General features: G+C 32.0%; 2 protein-coding genes across 4 annotated transcripts; one reads left to right on the forward strand and one right to left on the reverse strand.

Annotated features, from left to right (window-relative positions):
- Nucleotides 1–2094: 2094 nt before the first annotated feature.
- On the forward strand, nucleotides 2095–13591 carry Dark (Death-associated APAF1-related killer). 3 transcript variants are annotated; one of them, XM_088185494.1, is made up of 20 exons: nucleotides 2095–2271; nucleotides 4561–4719; nucleotides 4777–5010; nucleotides 5084–5292; nucleotides 5766–6045; nucleotides 6869–7107; nucleotides 7444–8020; nucleotides 8083–8303; nucleotides 8374–8485; nucleotides 9750–9948; nucleotides 10022–10369; nucleotides 10429–10696; nucleotides 10765–10902; nucleotides 10973–11261; nucleotides 11656–11966; nucleotides 12042–12300; nucleotides 12566–12712; nucleotides 12782–13002; nucleotides 13081–13218; nucleotides 13281–13591. In XM_088185494.1, exons 2-20 carry the CDS (start codon nucleotides 4582–4584, stop codon nucleotides 13486–13488), a joined length of 4536 nt encoding a protein of 1511 aa, XP_088041620.1. In that variant the 5' UTR covers nucleotides 2095–2271; nucleotides 4561–4581; the 3' UTR covers nucleotides 13489–13591. The 3 variants fall into 3 exon arrangements, with proteins under 3 accessions (XP_088041620.1, XP_088041617.1, XP_088041618.1); XM_088185491.1 differs by having other exon boundaries at nucleotides 11656–12300; XM_088185492.1 differs by having other exon boundaries at nucleotides 7456–8020; nucleotides 11656–12300.
- A 2002-nt stretch (nucleotides 13592–15593) lies between these two features.
- LOC148234923 (BRCA1-A complex subunit Abraxas 1-like) lies at nucleotides 15594–18061 on the reverse strand. Its single transcript, XM_088185495.1, has 3 exons — nucleotides 17911–18061; nucleotides 16621–17556; nucleotides 15594–15960 (listed from the first exon to the last, which is right to left on the reverse strand). The coding sequence occupies exons 1-3, from the start codon at nucleotides 17992–17994 to the stop codon at nucleotides 15886–15888; spliced, it is 1095 nt and encodes a 364-aa protein (XP_088041621.1). The 5' UTR covers nucleotides 17995–18061; the 3' UTR covers nucleotides 15594–15885.
- Between the last annotated feature and the right edge of the window lie 153 nt (nucleotides 18062–18214).

Below are 18214 nucleotides of genomic sequence, written 5' to 3' on the forward strand. Positions count from 1 at the left end.
TGTAAAGGTAGCAATATTATTAAGATTATAATAAAAAATATTCTTAGTAACTAGTGTTGCCATATTTTATATTTATATTTATTGCCAATAGTTTTCTTATTGCCAATAGAAAATTACCTAAATATAGAAATTTCCGCTAGAAACCACGGAATAACGTTCCAGAGAAATTGAAAATTCTCTTTACATTTTATTATAAATGCACTACTTCCTCTAAGATGCTCAGCTTCCATAATTAAAAAAACACAAAAAACAATTCTAAGATATGTATTTCTATATGAGAAAGTTTAGTTACTATATTTTTCTCTATCCTGTCGTTTCGTAAAAGGATGTATTGTAGCGCATGTAGGTTCTGATGGCTATTTAACTTCTATAAATTATTGAAGAAAGCAGTGCCGGATTAACCATGTATCAGAAGTAACAAATGTTACGGGCCCCGCGCCCAGACAGAATTAAAATCAGAATTAGTTAACAATGTCAGCAACAAGAGCGGAAAGTACTGCAGCTTATAAGCATGAATTAAGAAGATATACTGCTTTACACATTCATTGAATTTAGTTGCCAAATGTGCTGCAAAATGTTGTATGGAAGCATCTATTTTTTCGATTTTGTTGTAAGCCTCTATATATCTTTTTCACCTCTACTTATCGATGGGGCCTTTTAACGAGAGCACTGAAATATAGAGGTTCAAAACTTTCATTTTTGAAAAGGCTATCGAACACTAGGCGATCTGCTCGAGCTTCTTACTACTATCTAACAAGTTTTGGATGGGATCTCTAATAATATGGATCAAATGGTAGTGTCGTAATTAGGTGTACGGACTAGTTTCGAAGATGAATTAATTGAAAACGAAAGAAATTACTATTTCGTGAACGGAATGCAAGAACGCTTGCAAGAGACTAGTGCTTCGTTACAGTCACTTGATCAAGACCTTAACACAGCACATGCCCTTTATGAATCATTACATGGGTATTTTCAAGCACCGCAGTCCACATTTTCAGGTATTGAAGCAAAAACCAAATTCCTGACTGACTGAAAAATATCAGCTACCAACTTCAAGACGACACAAACAAAATAATAAGTACAGTGGTACCTCGGTTTTTGTTGACTTCGGTTTTCGTCGATTTTACCGCGAAAATGTTGTCTCGGATTTCGTCGGTTGCCTCGGATTTCGTCGGCGTACCCATGCGCTGTGCAGTGATGCGTTGTTTCTCGTTGTGTGAGCATCTAGCCCGCCCGTTTAGCCAGACAATTCCATTGGTTGCCAGTGTTAGTGTTTTTGTGTTTTTTTTTATTGGTTGCGAGTGTTAATACATACTACAATTACATGCCTTGTAATGTTAATACATACTACAAATAATTGCCTCGGTTTTCATCGGTTTCGGATTTCAACGATTGTGACTGATATACCTATTTAGAATACTTCGGCAGTTAAAATATCTTACAGTAGAAGAGATCTTGAAAAAACTCCAAATATCGTCAGGGCTTACCAAGACGATTTGGAAGAAATCCTAGGCCACGAACTTGTGCTATTCACAACAAAAAACACGAGGTTCTGGAACTGCAATTTTTTAGAAAGTTCATTAGTCTGTGGAAATCGTCTTACGCATTCAATTGACTAATGATTACTAACTGCAGCGAAGAGCGTTAGTTTTCAACATTAAAGCGTATAAAAGATACGTTAAAGAACACGATGGGACAAGATCGTCTAAATACCTCACCTTGACAAATATTCAAATTATTACTTTTATTTGATTATCAGTTTTGAGTATAGCTGTCGATTTAACTGCGACATTTTATTAAAATGAGTCTTGAAAAAAGATTGCCAATTATTGTACATTTTCTCAAAATCAAAGTATTTTTGAATAAAAAATATATAAATAGTCTCACTTTAGTTTTATAAAAGTTATTAATTAACTTTCGTGCGCCCTTTTTTAAAGATAAAAGCTATCAATTCTCGTAATTAGTGTATTTTATATTTGAAATAAATACTAATTACAGACGACCTATGTCAACACTCGCAGGTTTGCGCATGCGTAAAAGCCATTGTTTGAAATCTGCTGTTGTTTTTATTACATGATAATTTTTAAAGCTGGCAGCACTGTCAAGTTGAGCGGTGAGTGTTGCAGGATGTCACTTGTCCGTCTCTCCGTCGCCCGCACAAAGAATCCTCCGAGTGAAATGTCTTCGTAATATCCTGCACTCCACTTTCGCAAAGAATGTAGTGATCGATATCGCACGTTCCGCCACTTACACCTTTGTTGATTCCGAATAGTAAGTTATTTTTAATATAGGGTCTTATGGTCTCATGACTTTTCTAAACCGCAACCTGTGATTACGGTTAAACAGCACACAGTAATTATGTAAATCACACACCTATCTAGTCAGAAACTTGTTGATTTTTTCCATTGGTATAAAAAGTTTTTTTTGTTCGTTTAGGTTATGTTCACTTATCAACAAAAAAGTAGTATTTTATTTTAAAACTTTTATTACCATATTTTTCCTTCCGTTTTAAATATAATATACAAATTGATATTTACAGGTGTGACAAACACTCAAAACAAACACAATAATAAATAAAAATATTAAGTAAAAATTAGTGATTTAAAATTGGAAAAACATTAATATTACTTGGTCAAATTCGAAACAAATCAACTATTTTAATATATGAACTGAAAACGAGTAAATGTATTGTAAAAAATGATGTACCAAATATTTACAATAATAATATTAAAAACATCTGTATGTGAAGTAAAAAATGAAAATTGATACTTGGTTTTATCGACAAAATATTTATTTTTATTACTTCCGGTAATTACTTACATTATCTAATTTATTATGTAAGCATATTGTGCAGGGCTACCTCAAATATGAACATTTAACTCGATATATTTACATAATAAGATGCCATGTACACTCGCTGTACATCACAGTGAAAGAAAGGTGAAGAATCATATTTTTGTAAATGAAAAATTTAGAAATTGTACTTGTTCAGTGAAAATATATTTTAGATCGAATGTCAATTCAGGTATACACTGTTAGAGACAATCCGAATTTAATGTAGCATGTAATAGACTTAAAAATGTACTTGACAAACTAAGCTCAAAAATATTATTGAAGAAAACAGAGTGATTCAACAAAATATTACAAATAAATACGTAAAAATAATTAGTGATTCGAATGATCTTGGAACCAAAGTCCCAAAAATTCTGTATGAACATTCCAATTAAAAATACAGTTTGGCAAAAAAATATTTATATATTTCAGGTATTTTACTAAAATTTCGCGATGTACACCAGAGATGCGTTATCATCAATGGTGTTCAACAGCAAAATTTTGAGATTATGTTAATTAGTTGGCCATCACTGTAAATATAATATAAATAAACAATATTTATATATTTGATAGAATGTAATCAATTGTGTTATTTTCTTATCAATTATCAATTTCATTGTTTAATTTGATTTTTATTAATATGATTATGATTAGAATATTTTAAGAAATGTATTTGCTATCAAGTCATAACCCGTTGTCTTCTTAATGCATAGTTTATTATTAATAATAGATTGGAGTTCTATAAGAGTGAAGTTCCTATTTGGCAAGTCAAGCTGAAGGGTTCAGGTAGTCCTCTATTTCTTTTTCCATTTCAGTTAAGTCATTGCACTAAGAGAGAGGTTTGAATGTTTATTATAGATGTTCAGAAAATGCTATAGCTTTTTCCTTGTTTTATCTAACCCATTTTCTGTTAAATAGTCTAATCGGTGATATGATTTGTTGAGGCTTTTTTACCCTGTTCGTAATTTTCCATAAAGAGTAATAAGTAAAAATATTTATAGTTCTTGAATTCTTTGCCCTATTCCATTGGCATTCCAAATAGCGATATTTGTAGTTTCAGTCAATAGTTCATTTTTGTTATGAGCAGATTTGACATAATGTCTATTTTATTCATTGGATTTGAAATTAATTCTTCAATTGTTTTTTATCGTATTTTTCGTACTATCGGTTTCTTTTTCTTTAGTTTTGTCATTCCAGTAGTTCCTTCTATTAAGAGAAGGAAATGAAGATTTGTTTAATGAAACTTCGTTTTGTTTTTCTGTCTCGATATACGGGGGAACACTATAGGAGGGTTAACTGTATATTATAAGTCAATAAAGATGAATTAAATAGACATGGCCTTTTTTTGCTAATGAATTTTTAAATCCTTTTATTTTTTTTTATAATTTAAAAATCACTGACATTATTTTTATTGCTATTAATATATGCTAACAAACAATTATCTTATTGTTAAAATCTGAGTCGGAGCTGGTAAAATATTAATTGACTACACAGCCCTGATTAAAACAATAGATCCGTGAGATAGATAACTTAAATTTTATAATGTCATCGATGAAATCGGTTGCAAAGATTAAAAATAGATAAGAACATAAAAATAAATTTAATATGTACCTTTAATGAGTCATGCCGCTCAGATTGAACGGTTTACTTTATTTTTTGGGGATTCCAACTTTTGATTTTATCACACACTTATTTAGTGCAAAATATTTAAACAAATTAAATTTTTAGGTAATTCTATCTTACTCAGAAATGGACTCTATACGCCAACACATGCTCAAAGAGCAACGTAGCAACATAGTCATGGATTTAGATATTAAAAACATCGTTGATATGTTATTATCGAAAAATGTCATCACGTACGACGAAGAGGAAATAATCGCATTTAAGGTATGATCGCAATAATCTATTTTTATTTTGGAAATGTTTAAATAATTATATTTTTAGCACACTTCCAAGGAGAAAGCCAACCTTCTGATTGACTATGTATTGAAAGGCGACAATTCTACTTATGATAACTTTGTATTATGCCTGAAAGAACCTTATCGTTGGCTGTGGGAAAAGTTGCAACCTAATTTAGATAACATAACAACAGATAATTTAAGAGAAAGTGCTGAAGATTCGCTGAGTAGGGGCGAAGTCCCAAAATTACCAATGAATTATGTTTCGCGCAGCTTATTGGTAATGTTTATAAATAAATACATTTTTAATAATTACTTACATTACCATTACATTACATATTTTTACATGACAGGTGTCAGAGTTGTATGATAAGCTTTCAAAATTAGAACGACATCATACTTTGTTATTGTACGGCTCGCCTGCCAGTGGTAAATCGTCACTAGTCATCGGAACTTTAAGGGAAAATCAAAAGCTCATATGGGACAATTTCAAGGGTGAAATTTTTTGGTTAAATGTTGCTGATTGCGATACAGAAGATAAGATACTTGTACTACAAAAACGGTATGTATTCTTGCTTACTTATTTTTTAGCTTAAATCTAAGCCATGACTATCTGGATAAGATTCCGCCATCTACTTCAGTCCTGAGCTTCTTAACTGTCCTGAGAAAATATTTTTTTTCCTGCTTTTAAAGCGTTTGATTTTCCAATCGATATGATACTCAGTTTCATTTTAGCAATTCCAATCAGTTATTCTCTATTCTTGCAACATATCCTGTTCACTTCATATTTTGAGCTTTGGTAAATAGAGGGATATCCTATATTTCTTACCTTAACTTAACTTCTTAACTTTTTTGTTACTCACCGACTCCCGACTATTCAAAATCCTTCTAACCTCTAAAAGCACTGCTTATCCCTCACCAATATTACCTACACTTCACATTAGACAACCTAATATGTTTATCTGCCAGTATGTATTGCTGATTTTGATGACGTCTTCTATAATCTATATTACAATGACTATAATATTTTTACAGCATATTGAATAAAATTACACAAGAAGAAAAGTCCTTCCATAATTCACAATCATTATTAAGCTTCGCATCGCTTAACAGCTCATATTACGACTCGGATATGGAAAGTTATTGTTATAAACTAAAAACCTCATTTGAGGAAACCCGCCTGAGAGAAGCGTTGATTGTTTTAGATGACCCCAATAACACAAAAGTTATCACTGCTTTTGATGTAGGATGCAAACTATTAATATTAGCTCATGACTCGAAATTAGTACAAGAGCATAATCTTAATAAGATGGAGGTATGTATTAATTATTATGTTGTTTTATATGAAATAGTTCATTTTTATGATAGGAATAATAAGTGATTTTTTAAATATTAATTTTATTTCTTCCCCCATTAAATAACAATAAATATGTTCCTTTTATTTTAATTAATATTTTTAAATGCTCTGAAACTGTTAAAGTATAATCACTTTAATTATTTTTATTTTATTATTTTCTAATCTCACATCTTCATATTCAGGTTGATGTCACTCTTAGTAACAAACTAAGGCCCACTGTCCACGAAGGCGTCGCTGCATATACGCGTATTCCTCATTGTATGCTTGTTGTACGCCTGCTTGCTGAATACATACAAACTAACGAAACATTATTTGACTTCCCACCTCGCTCCAAGCTTTCTCAATAATATCTTTTACTGCATAATCTGCAAGATTACTATTATAAAGACACTGGTACTTTTTGACGATCTGAACAAATTTAGTAGCTGAAATTGCCACTGTTTTCTACACGTTCATGCAGTTCGATACGCTCTGGCGTCTGACATGCTTGACGACTATCGTCATGAAGCTTGCATGCAGCTTCGTCGACAGTGTCTCATTAGTTTATATGTACGCAGCAAGCAGGCGTACAATAAGTGTATAATGACGATTACGCATCTATGCAGCGAAGATTCCGTGGACAGTGGGCCTTACATTTATTGTAGCTTCTGTTGCATTATGCATCAAGTTGAATTCACACTGTAGTAATAAATAGTAACAAAAGTAAAAATTAGCTATATCATGTAAAACAACCTATTACCTAATTTAAGATGCCAATTAATTAACTTGAACTATTATTTAGGTACCGAGCAAATTTTCTGAAGGAGAATCTTTGGAGCTGATAGCTAAATACGTTGAAGAAGATGTGTCAGAATTGCCATCGCAAGCTAAACAAATGCACAATAGATTGAGCGGAAATCCATTGCTTATTTCGATGATTGGTGCTCTTTTAGCTGATAATAAACAGCGTTTAAAGCACGACAAGAAACACTGGAAGAAGTTTCTTAACCAATTTAAAAATAAGACATCGTTTTTTGACAGGTAATCTTCAATTGATTAATTGTATATATCCTTAACCCTTTGAACCCTGAGCTCTACTTTATACAACTCAAAAAAAGCAATTTAGAAATACAATAAAAAAATATTTATTTGTGAGTCAAAATTATCCTCCCAGATTTTTCTTTGCAGGCCGGAATCCCGGCCCATAGATAATGATGATAGATATTGAGACCGGTAAACCGGCCATTCGGGTTTCAGACGTATATGTGTCACTTCTTCAGGCCGGTTTACCGGCCTATGGGGTTCAAAGAGTTAACCAAATCAATTAATTGATTTATTTTAGAAATTTTAAGATTAGATTTCAACCTTCTTGATCAGATTTATTTCCAGGGAAAATACAAACAGTCACATATATGATCCATCCTCGGCCATCGAGATGTGCATCAATTCGTTGAACGACAAGAGACACATCGATATTTTTAAATCACTTGTCATTATTCGGGACAATGTTAAAATAACCACTCGAGCGTTGTCTACGATACTAGACATGCCGGTGATGGACGTAGAATCTCTTATGAGACACTTCATGGCTAAATCTCTGATCATCGAACATTACAACAAGGAGCATAAGACTTACCAGTACGAAATGCACGACACGATTGTCTCTTACCTAAGAAGCACGTACAAGGATCAAAAAGAAGCGTTGAATATGTTGCACGTTCAGTTGTTAAAGATGTACATGAAGAAGAGCACTGTGGACGGTATGCTGCAATTGCCGAATGACGAATATATTGCCTATCATATAGGCTATCATATCTACAGTACGGATAATGCTGAAAACATGTGGGAATTGTTTCACACTTTATACAGCAAATTGGAGTATGTTGGAAATAAGTTGAGATTGTCCGGTCCCACCGGCTTCTCTGAAGATTTTAAATACATTGATAAAATCAAAGTAATAATTTTATTATTCTATTATCGCATGTGCAGCTATATTAACATATGTTTACATTTCAGAACTTTCCTAATAGCAATTTTGTATTTCCTGCCACAATGCACGACTATATCGAAGAACTGAATCTATTCATTCAGCAACACGGTCATGATTTACATCGGTATCCTTGTACTGATATTATCCAGAGCATCCTTCAGCACCAATCTAAGGGATTATTATTTAATGAGGCGCAAAGTTTATTGAGAGCAGAGCACAACAAAGATCATATTTATTTTGAATTCCAGTAAATATTATAATATTATTAGTCACTTATTTGGTAGATTCAACAATTTAAGGCATATTTTATCGTTTAGACATCAAGATTCGGAAATCAATTTTTCTAAAATTACAGTCAACGAACAATTGGAAGTCTTTCGGGTTTGGAAGCAGTACCTCTTTGTTGGAACAACATCTGGAAACATCAGTGTAAGTATATAATTTTATGAAATTCATATGGCGGCGTCCTACGTGAGTGAAGCGAAGCGGTGCGATGTGAAAATAACAACGTGAGTAACGTAGGACACTTCAAGCACTAGCTACGTGAGTAACGTAGGACACTTCAAGCACCAGCGACTGTTTGCTATTTTCGCGTCGCGCCGCTTCACATTCGCCTACGTAAGACGATACGTAACAATTATATTCCGGTGTTCAAGAGTGTAGTGCCACAGGTTCCTGTTTGATTTTTTTTCTCAACTCAAAACACCAATTATTTTTTAATTATTTAATTTTGTATGGAAAGAATTATAATAACGACAACTGTTAGAATGATATACTTTCTAAAATATAATTAATCCATTTTGCTGCCCTAAAATATTCAAAGATTCTGTAAGAGTCTGTTAAAGATCGAGTTTCATAAAAGCGTATTACCATGTTTCCGGCTGAAAATACGGTGCATTAAAAAAATTACGATACTGCGGCCTTTCTGAGATTGCAACAAACGAATTCTACGAACTTCGGTCATAACAGGTATCACCGACAAATACGAAGACAAACAAACAAAACTAATCGATATCATAATATAGAAATAATTTTAAAAAAATCGATCAATGTTCAATCCTGTGGCTAGGGCTACGTCAACCCTCCACTTCCCGTTCCCCCCTATTGGAGCTATGTTATAATTATATAATATATACATCAGTGGCGTGCGGTGACTTTTGAAACAGGGCATACGGTCAGGGGGGGAGAAACAAAAACTGTATTTTTAAATTTATTTTCTTTTTTTGATAAACATTATTTATTTATTTTTTGAAAATTTATTTTATTCGACGCTACTTATTTAATTTTTAGAATCGTTTTACAATCCCAAGGTGTGTGACGCATCTACCATGTGGTAGATTAACTTTAATCAAATTATTTTTTACCATACCGGCGACAAGGTATGTAGAAAGATCATTTTCTACAATGAAAATAATAAATACATTCACTAGAAATAGTCAAAGTGAAGAAAAACTTTTTAATAAATTAATGAAAGACAATATTGTATGATGCGGTTATTGATGAGTTTTGTAAGAAGGAGCATATAATAAAATTAATTTTCACAAAATAAATACATAATATGTTTATCAAATAAAGAAAATAAATTAAAAATATATAGTTTTTGTGTTCCGCCTGTTTCAAAAGTCATTGCATGCCACTGATACATACACACACACATATATATGTATATATTTATATAATATATTTAATACAGGTGTGGGACATATATCAATATATGAAATTGCTGACTTACCAAGGACATAAACATCCCATTAAAGCCATATCTATGAATCATAATACGCCCTTTAAAATGGCGTCCACTTGCGATAGTGGTGATTTAAAATTTTGGGATATAACTAATCTCAACCTAAATGAAGACCACGAATCTGATGACGATGATCAGCCTGATTCAGGTGATATTTAGTAATAATTAATTATTTTGATGCAATTATCACATAATTATTAAACTTCTGCATACTTTTACAGTTAGTAGTTATTACTGTGACGTTACCGAATGTTGCAAAACTGTAAGGCATGTGTCAGGTAAATTACGTGATATTATTTGGGGTCGGAAGAAGAACTTGATCTTGTCGCACACGAATCCTGGAAGCACGGTCGTATTTTTTGATACCGATGGAAACGTGATGAAGGACATTGATGTTGGCGCACAAAACGAGATTTCCAGCAGCATTTTAACGCAAGATGACAGATTGGCCATTGTGGGATTAAATTCGCCAAATACGCACAAGATATACATGTACTGTACCAAATCGTTCGACTTGTTAGTAACGCACAACGAAACCAGCTATATAAAAACACTATCTTTGATACCTGGTATGTATGATTTAAAACAAATTTGATTGACTACATCATTTTAATGTCCCTTTTTTTAGAAAATCTTAAGAGTATATTGGTGTTGACGGAAACTTATTTACACGAGTACAAGTGGCGGAAGCTGCACCATTCTACTGCCGATCAGGCAATTCAGAATATGGAGCATAGGAAGATTGATATAAATCGAAAACATAACTTGAATTATAAATTTCAAGCAATGACCGTGTTGGAGCATCCCTATGTCTTTATCGCAACAACTGATTGCTTTATTGTTGTGTACGATTTGAAGAACTATGAATTTATCTGTGTTCTGAATAATTATCGAGGGTAAGTGCAGTTTTACTAGTCTTTAAATTGTTAATATATATTATTTAATGTGTTATTTTTACATTCAGAAATGTAATCAGCATGGATGCATTTAATACTTTACCAAATGTATCAGTGCAATATCTTCTGACGGCCAGTGGAGGTGATGAATTATCAATTAAGGTTTGGTTGATTGATCCCACACAGTTTTCTTCGACCATTATAAAGTATGCTTATATTTTATAATAAAATTAGAGGTATAAATGACCCTTCATTTATGACGAATTTGTGTTCTAGAAAAATGCTATTTGACTGCGTGTTTTTGAATGACTCCGTTCCCGAATCACCGATAAAAGTAGCGCACAGTAGAGAAAGATCAGAACCTTCCGTACGAAATGGCGAGAATGTAAATAATATAAACCGCATACAACGGTCAGAAACTGTCACTCCATATGACAAGCAGAAGCAGACAGACAAACATCCTAAAATTAATTTACGTAAAACATTTAGCTTGGATAAGAAAAATAAGAATTGTAACATATTAAATCCATACATTGCAGTTGCTGACAGTACCAATTGTATACAGGTAGTAATATATATTAGGCTATATACAAAGTGATAGAAGAACCAGTCGATTTTCATGAAAGATTTGTCGAACAGGACATCAAACACTTATAACCTTTTCTCTCACTCTCAATATTTTGTGGAGTTCTAGTTGAACAAATTAGACCAATTGCACTATTTCTATATAACTGGGAAACTCCACACGTCGACTGATATTAAATTATCTCTTGAATAAATGTTGATTTTTGATGACAGAAAAAACTTATAGTCTGAAATAATTATCTGGTTTATTTAAAGGTTTTTATATCATTTCATTGTAATTTAACTTTAACTCTTTTGGAAAATCTTCTGGCTACTCCAACTCACACTATTACAATTAATTATTATAATGACAACTAAATTACATTTATTTACAGATCATCAAAGGAAAAGAATTAATCAAAAAGTCACCCGAATTTAAAATAGAAGTTACAAATGTTGCTATATCGCCCACCGGTAACCTGATAGCATACAGTTTGAAAGATGGCGATGTGATGATTTTTCCATCCGACCGTATAATGCAAATAACTCGAGAGACTATCACATACATGGAATTTGTGAATGCTGATACACTCGTAGTCGCCGGAGAGGAAGGCTGTCTGATGCTTTATCAGTATTCGCGCAACAACCCTAAAGATTCAGTGGCTAAAATGCTAGTTTCAAGCAACGAACTCGGCTCTAAAGAATGGTTAGATCAGATTGAGCACAGAAAATCCCCCGAGATTAACAGAAACTGTAACGGCTCTTCAATGTCTCGTTCAAGCTCTTCCTCGTCTGAAAAATTTCGTCCTCCTCCTCCTCCGAGAGAGTTATCACGGTCTTATAAGCCTTCGTCGACTGTAAAATGCTTTTTAATCAACAACGAAGAATTGCTTACTGTATGCTACGACGGCAGCGTTAAACTGTGGAATTTCGAACCAAAACTGATGAACATTCTAATCAGCAAGCAAGACTTGAATGTGGAGTGTGCCTTTCTGCGTTTCAAGTACCTAGCCGTGTGCGATGACAATGGTAATTTTCAAGTGAGTATTTTATTTTTAAATCTATAAAACTTTTTTTAATTGCTTGACATGGATATGTAGAGCAAAACTTTTTTAATTTAAGAACAAACTGTGAAATTTTCAGCGAAATTGGTCCAGTAGTTTTTAAATTTGGCATACATACACATACGAACGTTGCCTTTTATTTATTATATAGATTATTTTCGGGCGTTGTTGACTCCCCATATTTATTTAACGAGTTTCTTGTACTTTGTTGTTAGCAAGCTTAAATATTCGTATATTTCAGATACATAAAATTGATAAAGTTGACTGTGGGAATTCATTGGGTGCATCTTTAATCAGCAAACATAAAATCACCGAGAATATCAATTGTTGCACTATATCGCATGACAACAACATATTAGCGATGGGTTGCAGTTCAGGACACATAGTGGTAAATAAACGTTTTAATTGCATCTCATCGTAAACACTGAATGTTTCATTTTAACGTTTCGCATTTCAGCTATGGCACATCATCGACAAGATACACATATCGACTATCAAATTCCATACGAAAATCGTGCAATCCCTCGAGTTTTCGCCAATGCCGCTAAATGTTAGAACGAAAAACGACGAATCGTCCGTCACTCCTCTCGTTCTAGTATCACTTGCGGGACAAGTGGTATGGTGGGATGTTTCTTACATTTTAAACAAGAAGAGGGATTCAATGATGAAGTACGGAAAGTAAGTATTTTTTTATCAGCGTCAATATATAATTGTATTTACTGATACGATATATATGTAAAATTTTGATTGAAACAGAAACGGCAGCCGTGGAATTTTATCACCATTGCCAAATCTACCGTTAAATAGAAACAGCGTTATCTCTAGTGAATCGAGTACGTCAAGTTTTGAGTTTCCCGTGAATCTTTGTTGGGAAAAGAAATGGAAAGGAAAGAGGTGAGACAAAAAACAATTAATTTTTATTTATATTATTATAATATCTTATATTATTGTTTTAGATCAAAAAGCAATTGTAATCGTGACGATTTGTTATCGTGCATAAAATTAACCGGCGATAAAGCGTTAAAGATCAAAATGGACGAACATTTCTCAACGTTTGTCACAGTTGACGGCGGTGGCGTCTTATGTGTAATGAACGTCTTCGATAACAGAAATAACACTAACGGAATTAGCACAACAGTTAATGTCAAGCGTTTTAATCTATGAATCAATTGAAAAGAACTGCGTCCCGTATTATGTGAGCCAAAGTTAATTTTGTCTTTGTTGTCAGCGACAATGCCAAAAATGAAGGTAGTAAAAAAATATAAAATGACTGATCATTTTCTAATTCTAATATGTAGAATTCACTCCGTAAGGTAAGACGGTGCTAGCACGTATACCTAGGTGCAAAAATCAAACTAAGCTAAACAATCCAATAATATATTTTCACAGTATATGTCGGTATACATACTTTATTATATTACTTTTAATACTATAACTATATTAAGTCAACTGTTAAGTTATGTTACTCATACACGTATAGTTTTTTGTCAGTTAAGTTAGCTTACCATTGATTTTTCAATTAATATACAATGCTACAAAGGTGAATCAAATGAAAATTGCAAATATTTTTATTGCATAGATGTCACCAGTTTGCGAAATTTCGTGCACTCATACACTTGCTAGAGTGATAGACATACATCACCGTTCTGAGCTATGCTTCGTCGATGAATTTCAATTGGTTTCACCATTTCACTACTAAAAAATCGAGTTGTAAATGCACATTGTAACATTTAAAATTTATAGAACAATAGTGGTTTTAAATTTTTATTGCACTTTTAGGCTTATCATTTGACTATTCTTGTAGTTGTAAATAATTTCTATACTTTTACTTCCATCATTAGTTTTTAAAATAAACAATAGATAGAAAATGATTTTTGGATACTATAAATATGAATTCATTAGATTACAAAAATATATTTATGGATTACTCGGCCTAATTAAATGTACTTTTTTCTTGTTAATAGCCATGATTCATGAATACCTATTATTGCCATCTTTGTTTAATTCTCTTAGTTTATACAAATTATTTTTTTAAATTTATTTCTTTCTCTATATACGGGACAGTAGATACGAATGTAATGTATGCTCATGTATTTAATAATATTGTATAATTTCTCTAGATGAATTTTATAAAAGTCACAACTTAAAATCATAGTTACCTATCTGCAATATTTACTTTAGAATTCTTTTACGCAGACTGATTTTTAATTGTTATTTTAGTTAAAATATTTGTTTATATTATATTCATTTTTTTCGAACAAATAATGACTTAGTATGTGTTTGATTAATGACTAGAATCGAGTCATTATGTATCAGAGATACTACTAATATAACAACGAAGGTTTTATAGTGTGTGCACAAAATATAACTTGGTTGTGAATATATTAGACTGAACAAATATCGAACGAGAGTAATAGGCAATTTTTTAAAAGCACTTATTTTTAATTAAAAATTATTTTCGTGAAGATTTGTTGCAGTATTTAATAAGCAAATTTATGTTTCGTCAGTTTTAATAAAATTATTATTTCTATGCTGTATTAGTGAACATATTATTTAATATTGAGATTAAAAAAATGATAGTCAATCAAATAAAATGGCGTGCCTTATTTATTAAATTATATAAAAAAAAATGTCGTGATTAAATTAGATCATGTATTTAATCTGAATTTTATATGTACATAATTATTTTGTAAAAAGTTTACAAATATGGTATTGTTTTTTTTTATTGAGCTAATTCATGGTTTATATTTATATTATAGATAATTGTGATATTTTACATAGTTTGTCTTGCCTCATGGTGGTTCAGAACTGCATTTTATGTCAGTGTTGATCGTCCAAAAGTACAATGCAACTTAAATATTACAAAATTGTTTAATAATAATAATAATCACATATAATGTGATTATAGTCAAAGTTGCATTGTATATTTTGTATATATATATATATACATAATTTATACATTTATACGACATTTTTTATTAATATGTATATGTATTTTCTGATGAAATATATTTCCAATTTATTATATTTATATTTTTTATATATTTATATAAGACCCAATTTTTTTTAAAAATATGATTTATTACACATTTATTAATACAATATGTATATTGAATTATAATAATTAAAACGATATTAATTTAACTTACATTATAAATAAAATTACGGAACTGCATATATATATGTATAACTATACTTATATGAACATTTGTGTATTTAAATATAAAAAATAAATACATTCCGCTGTTTAATATAAATACATAATAACATTTGTTACATTTAAGAAGAAAAATCTATATTTATTTATCGTTAGCTATCTGGTCTGATACAATTTTATAATATTTTTAATACATATCACATTAAGGTCACATCAGCAAAATTATATATATTTAAGATCCAAGCGAACAAATTAATTCGTACTTAAAATGCAATCAATTATGAATTATCACAATGATAGCCAGTTAAGTGCGAATGGAATTTTTTTTCAATAAAACTAATGCAAAATCAAAGAAAATAACGTAATTAAAATTAATTGCATCCTATGAAGTTCTGGCGTTTGGGTCATGCTTCACCTTCGTTACCCGAAAGGATAACTTTGCAATTATTGCTGCTCGAACTCAAACTTATAGCCTTTTCCTGAAAATATAATTATAAATCATATTAATCAATTAAACACTTCATCTTCAGTTTTTTTTAACAAAAAGGTAACCAAAAATATCATGTTATTTTTTTGTTTTATTATTTTATATTACAAATTTTTACATAATTAAAAGTTAAAAAATTTATCGTGTGTAATGCAAAGGGTCACTCGGGTCGGTGCAATTGACACATGTGCCTCACGTGAGCTTATCTCGTTCTCGTTAAATAAATTCAAGTCGATTGCCCTATCAGATAAATTAATTACGTAATGAGTTATGTACATGAAATTGATAGATTTTTAGAATCATTTCAAAATTAACTAAACATCCACATTAAATTGGGTTGAATAAAAGATAGAAAGCAGACTTATCGTTTTGTATTGCAACCCCCAAATTAATTTAATTTTAGAACTAGAAAATATAATATTTTGCTGCATGTGGTAAGTACTTATTGAGCTGTACAACCTATTTTATGTTAATATAGAAAAATCGACAGTTGGCTATTAACACCATATGAACCACTGCTGCATAAGAAAGGGTGTGTCCGTGCCAGGCGTTTTAAGTAATTTAAAAAAGGCACTGACCGAGAAGAGGTTAATGAATATTTTATATTTCAGAGGAACCATTTTAATACCAGCAAAGAAATGAAAGATCTCACCACAGTCTCGGACGATTGTAAAGTTCCTTCCGAATGAGTTCTCTTATGTCCCGACATTTTAACTTTGCTCGCATAATCCATTTTTTTCGAAGACGTCGGCAGTGCGTCATTCGTAGATTGAACTCTATTGATTTTCTTGAGATCATCTTTGATTAAATCGCTAACAAAATCGAACGGCTCCCTAGGACTCTCCTGAGCAGACTCCACCATAGATTTTATAAAGTCTTCCTTCTCCTTGACTATATTTTTGATGATCTCTTTATTCCTAGCAGATGTAGCCTTCTTTCGGTGACGTTCGGCTAGCTCCTTTAATATTTCATCAATTTCCGAAGCGACCGATCTAATCTTCTGCTCGCTCTCAAGCGCTTCGGAAACAACTTCAGACATGACTTTCTCTATGGCTCCGGTGATATTCGTCGCACCGTTGTTTAACTCCTTCTGAACAGCTTTACAAAAAGCCTTGTTCGTATCGCTTTTCTTATAACCCGAGATTATTTGACCCAGATTGTTGGTTACGCTGGACAATAGCGTGAGATCGCCATCCGAATTTACTTTGTTGAATTTATAAGAGTACGACATGGTAGCGTTATTAGATGCCAATTGGCTTGCGATATGGCAGCATATGAAGAACTTCTTGTTGGAGCGGTCGAAAACCTTTTTTAAACCTTTAGATATGATCCTATCTCTCAATGTGGGCTTTATAGAATCGTTGTGACGGTATATATACCATCCGACTACTCTTTGAGAAGCGCCTGAGAGAAGTGTGTTCACAGCGTCTTCCTTGATTTGGCCGGAAGGATTGTAAAATAATCCTATACCAGGAACGGGAAATATTGACGTTACATTTATCGCTGTTTCTGTGACGAAATTCTGTTGCTGCGAGTCTGATATGTGAGTTTTAACTTCTTTCGTGACATTTCCAAGTAAAAACCCCTCCTGAAATGAAACATAAGGTAGAAATAAACATGTGATATTTGAAGTCATTCTCTTAGCAAACTTTTCATAACCAAATCAAACTAATATTGTCGACTAATTTAGAGATATAAAATCATTTCACTCATACATTTTCAAACATAAGATAATAAATCGTCACTACAGTACACTCCCTACTATTTGTACTATAATCAGGCATTGCAAATAATCTGCATCCACTTAAGTATAAATACCAGAATTTGCTTAATATTACAAGAAAATAATTCCGAATGGGCAAAGTTAGCTGACTTTTGACATTTATCTGTCATCGCTATATTTACTTATTTTTAAGGTTTCCAAATAGTAAAACGTGTAAACCTTGGTAGATTGTGTTTGTGCGCAATCGCGCAACAGAAGTGATAAAATTGTGCCATTAACGGAGACTCTTTCTTCGACGGCCATGGCAAAACGCTCCAAATACGGAATCTCGCGGTCCTAACAACGTCACTGACGACTATAGCCTTAACAATACCTATAACGACCATTTCAATTTTATCATTTTTAATCTATTGGGGTAATATTAACGTGACAATCCACCCCAGAGGAAGACAGTCTTTATTCTATAGATCTTATCCTTATTTTTTGCCCCTGCAAATCCGAAAAAATAGTACATATAAAAAAC

The sequence above is a fragment of the Plectrocnemia conspersa genome, unplaced genomic scaffold (assembly GCF_051122295.1).
Source record: "Plectrocnemia conspersa isolate PC_06_02 unplaced genomic scaffold, ASM5112229v1 ptg000005l, whole genome shotgun sequence".
Classification (NCBI taxonomy): domain Eukaryota; kingdom Metazoa; phylum Arthropoda; class Insecta; order Trichoptera; family Polycentropodidae; genus Plectrocnemia; species Plectrocnemia conspersa.

What these genes read in the sequence shown, in the direction of transcription:
- Dark (XM_088185491.1), top strand. Translation starts at nt 4,582, where the DNA reads ATGGACTCTATACGCCAACACATGCTCAAAGAGCAACGTAGCAACATA. An exon ending in AGGAAATAATCGCATTTAAG is followed by an intron (nt 4,720 to 4,776) that starts GTATGATCGCAA and finishes TTATATTTTTAG; the next exon opens with CACACTTCCAAGGAGAAAGC. An exon ending in GCAGTTCAGGACACATAGTG is followed by an intron (nt 12,713 to 12,781) that starts GTAAATAAACGT and finishes TTCGCATTTCAG; the next exon opens with CTATGGCACATCATCGACAA.
- LOC148234923 (XM_088185495.1), bottom strand. Translation starts at nt 17,994, where the DNA reads ATGGCCGTCGAAGAAAGAGTCTCCGTTAATGGCACAATTTTATCACTT. An exon ending in CACAAACACAATCTACCAAG is followed by an intron (nt 17,557 to 17,910) that starts GTTTACACGTTT and finishes GTTTCATTTCAG; the next exon opens with GAGGGGTTTTTACTTGGAAA. An exon ending in TACAATCGTCCGAGACTGTG is followed by an intron (nt 15,961 to 16,620) that starts GTGAGATCTTTC and finishes TTATATTTTCAG; the next exon opens with GAAAAGGCTATAAGTTTGAG.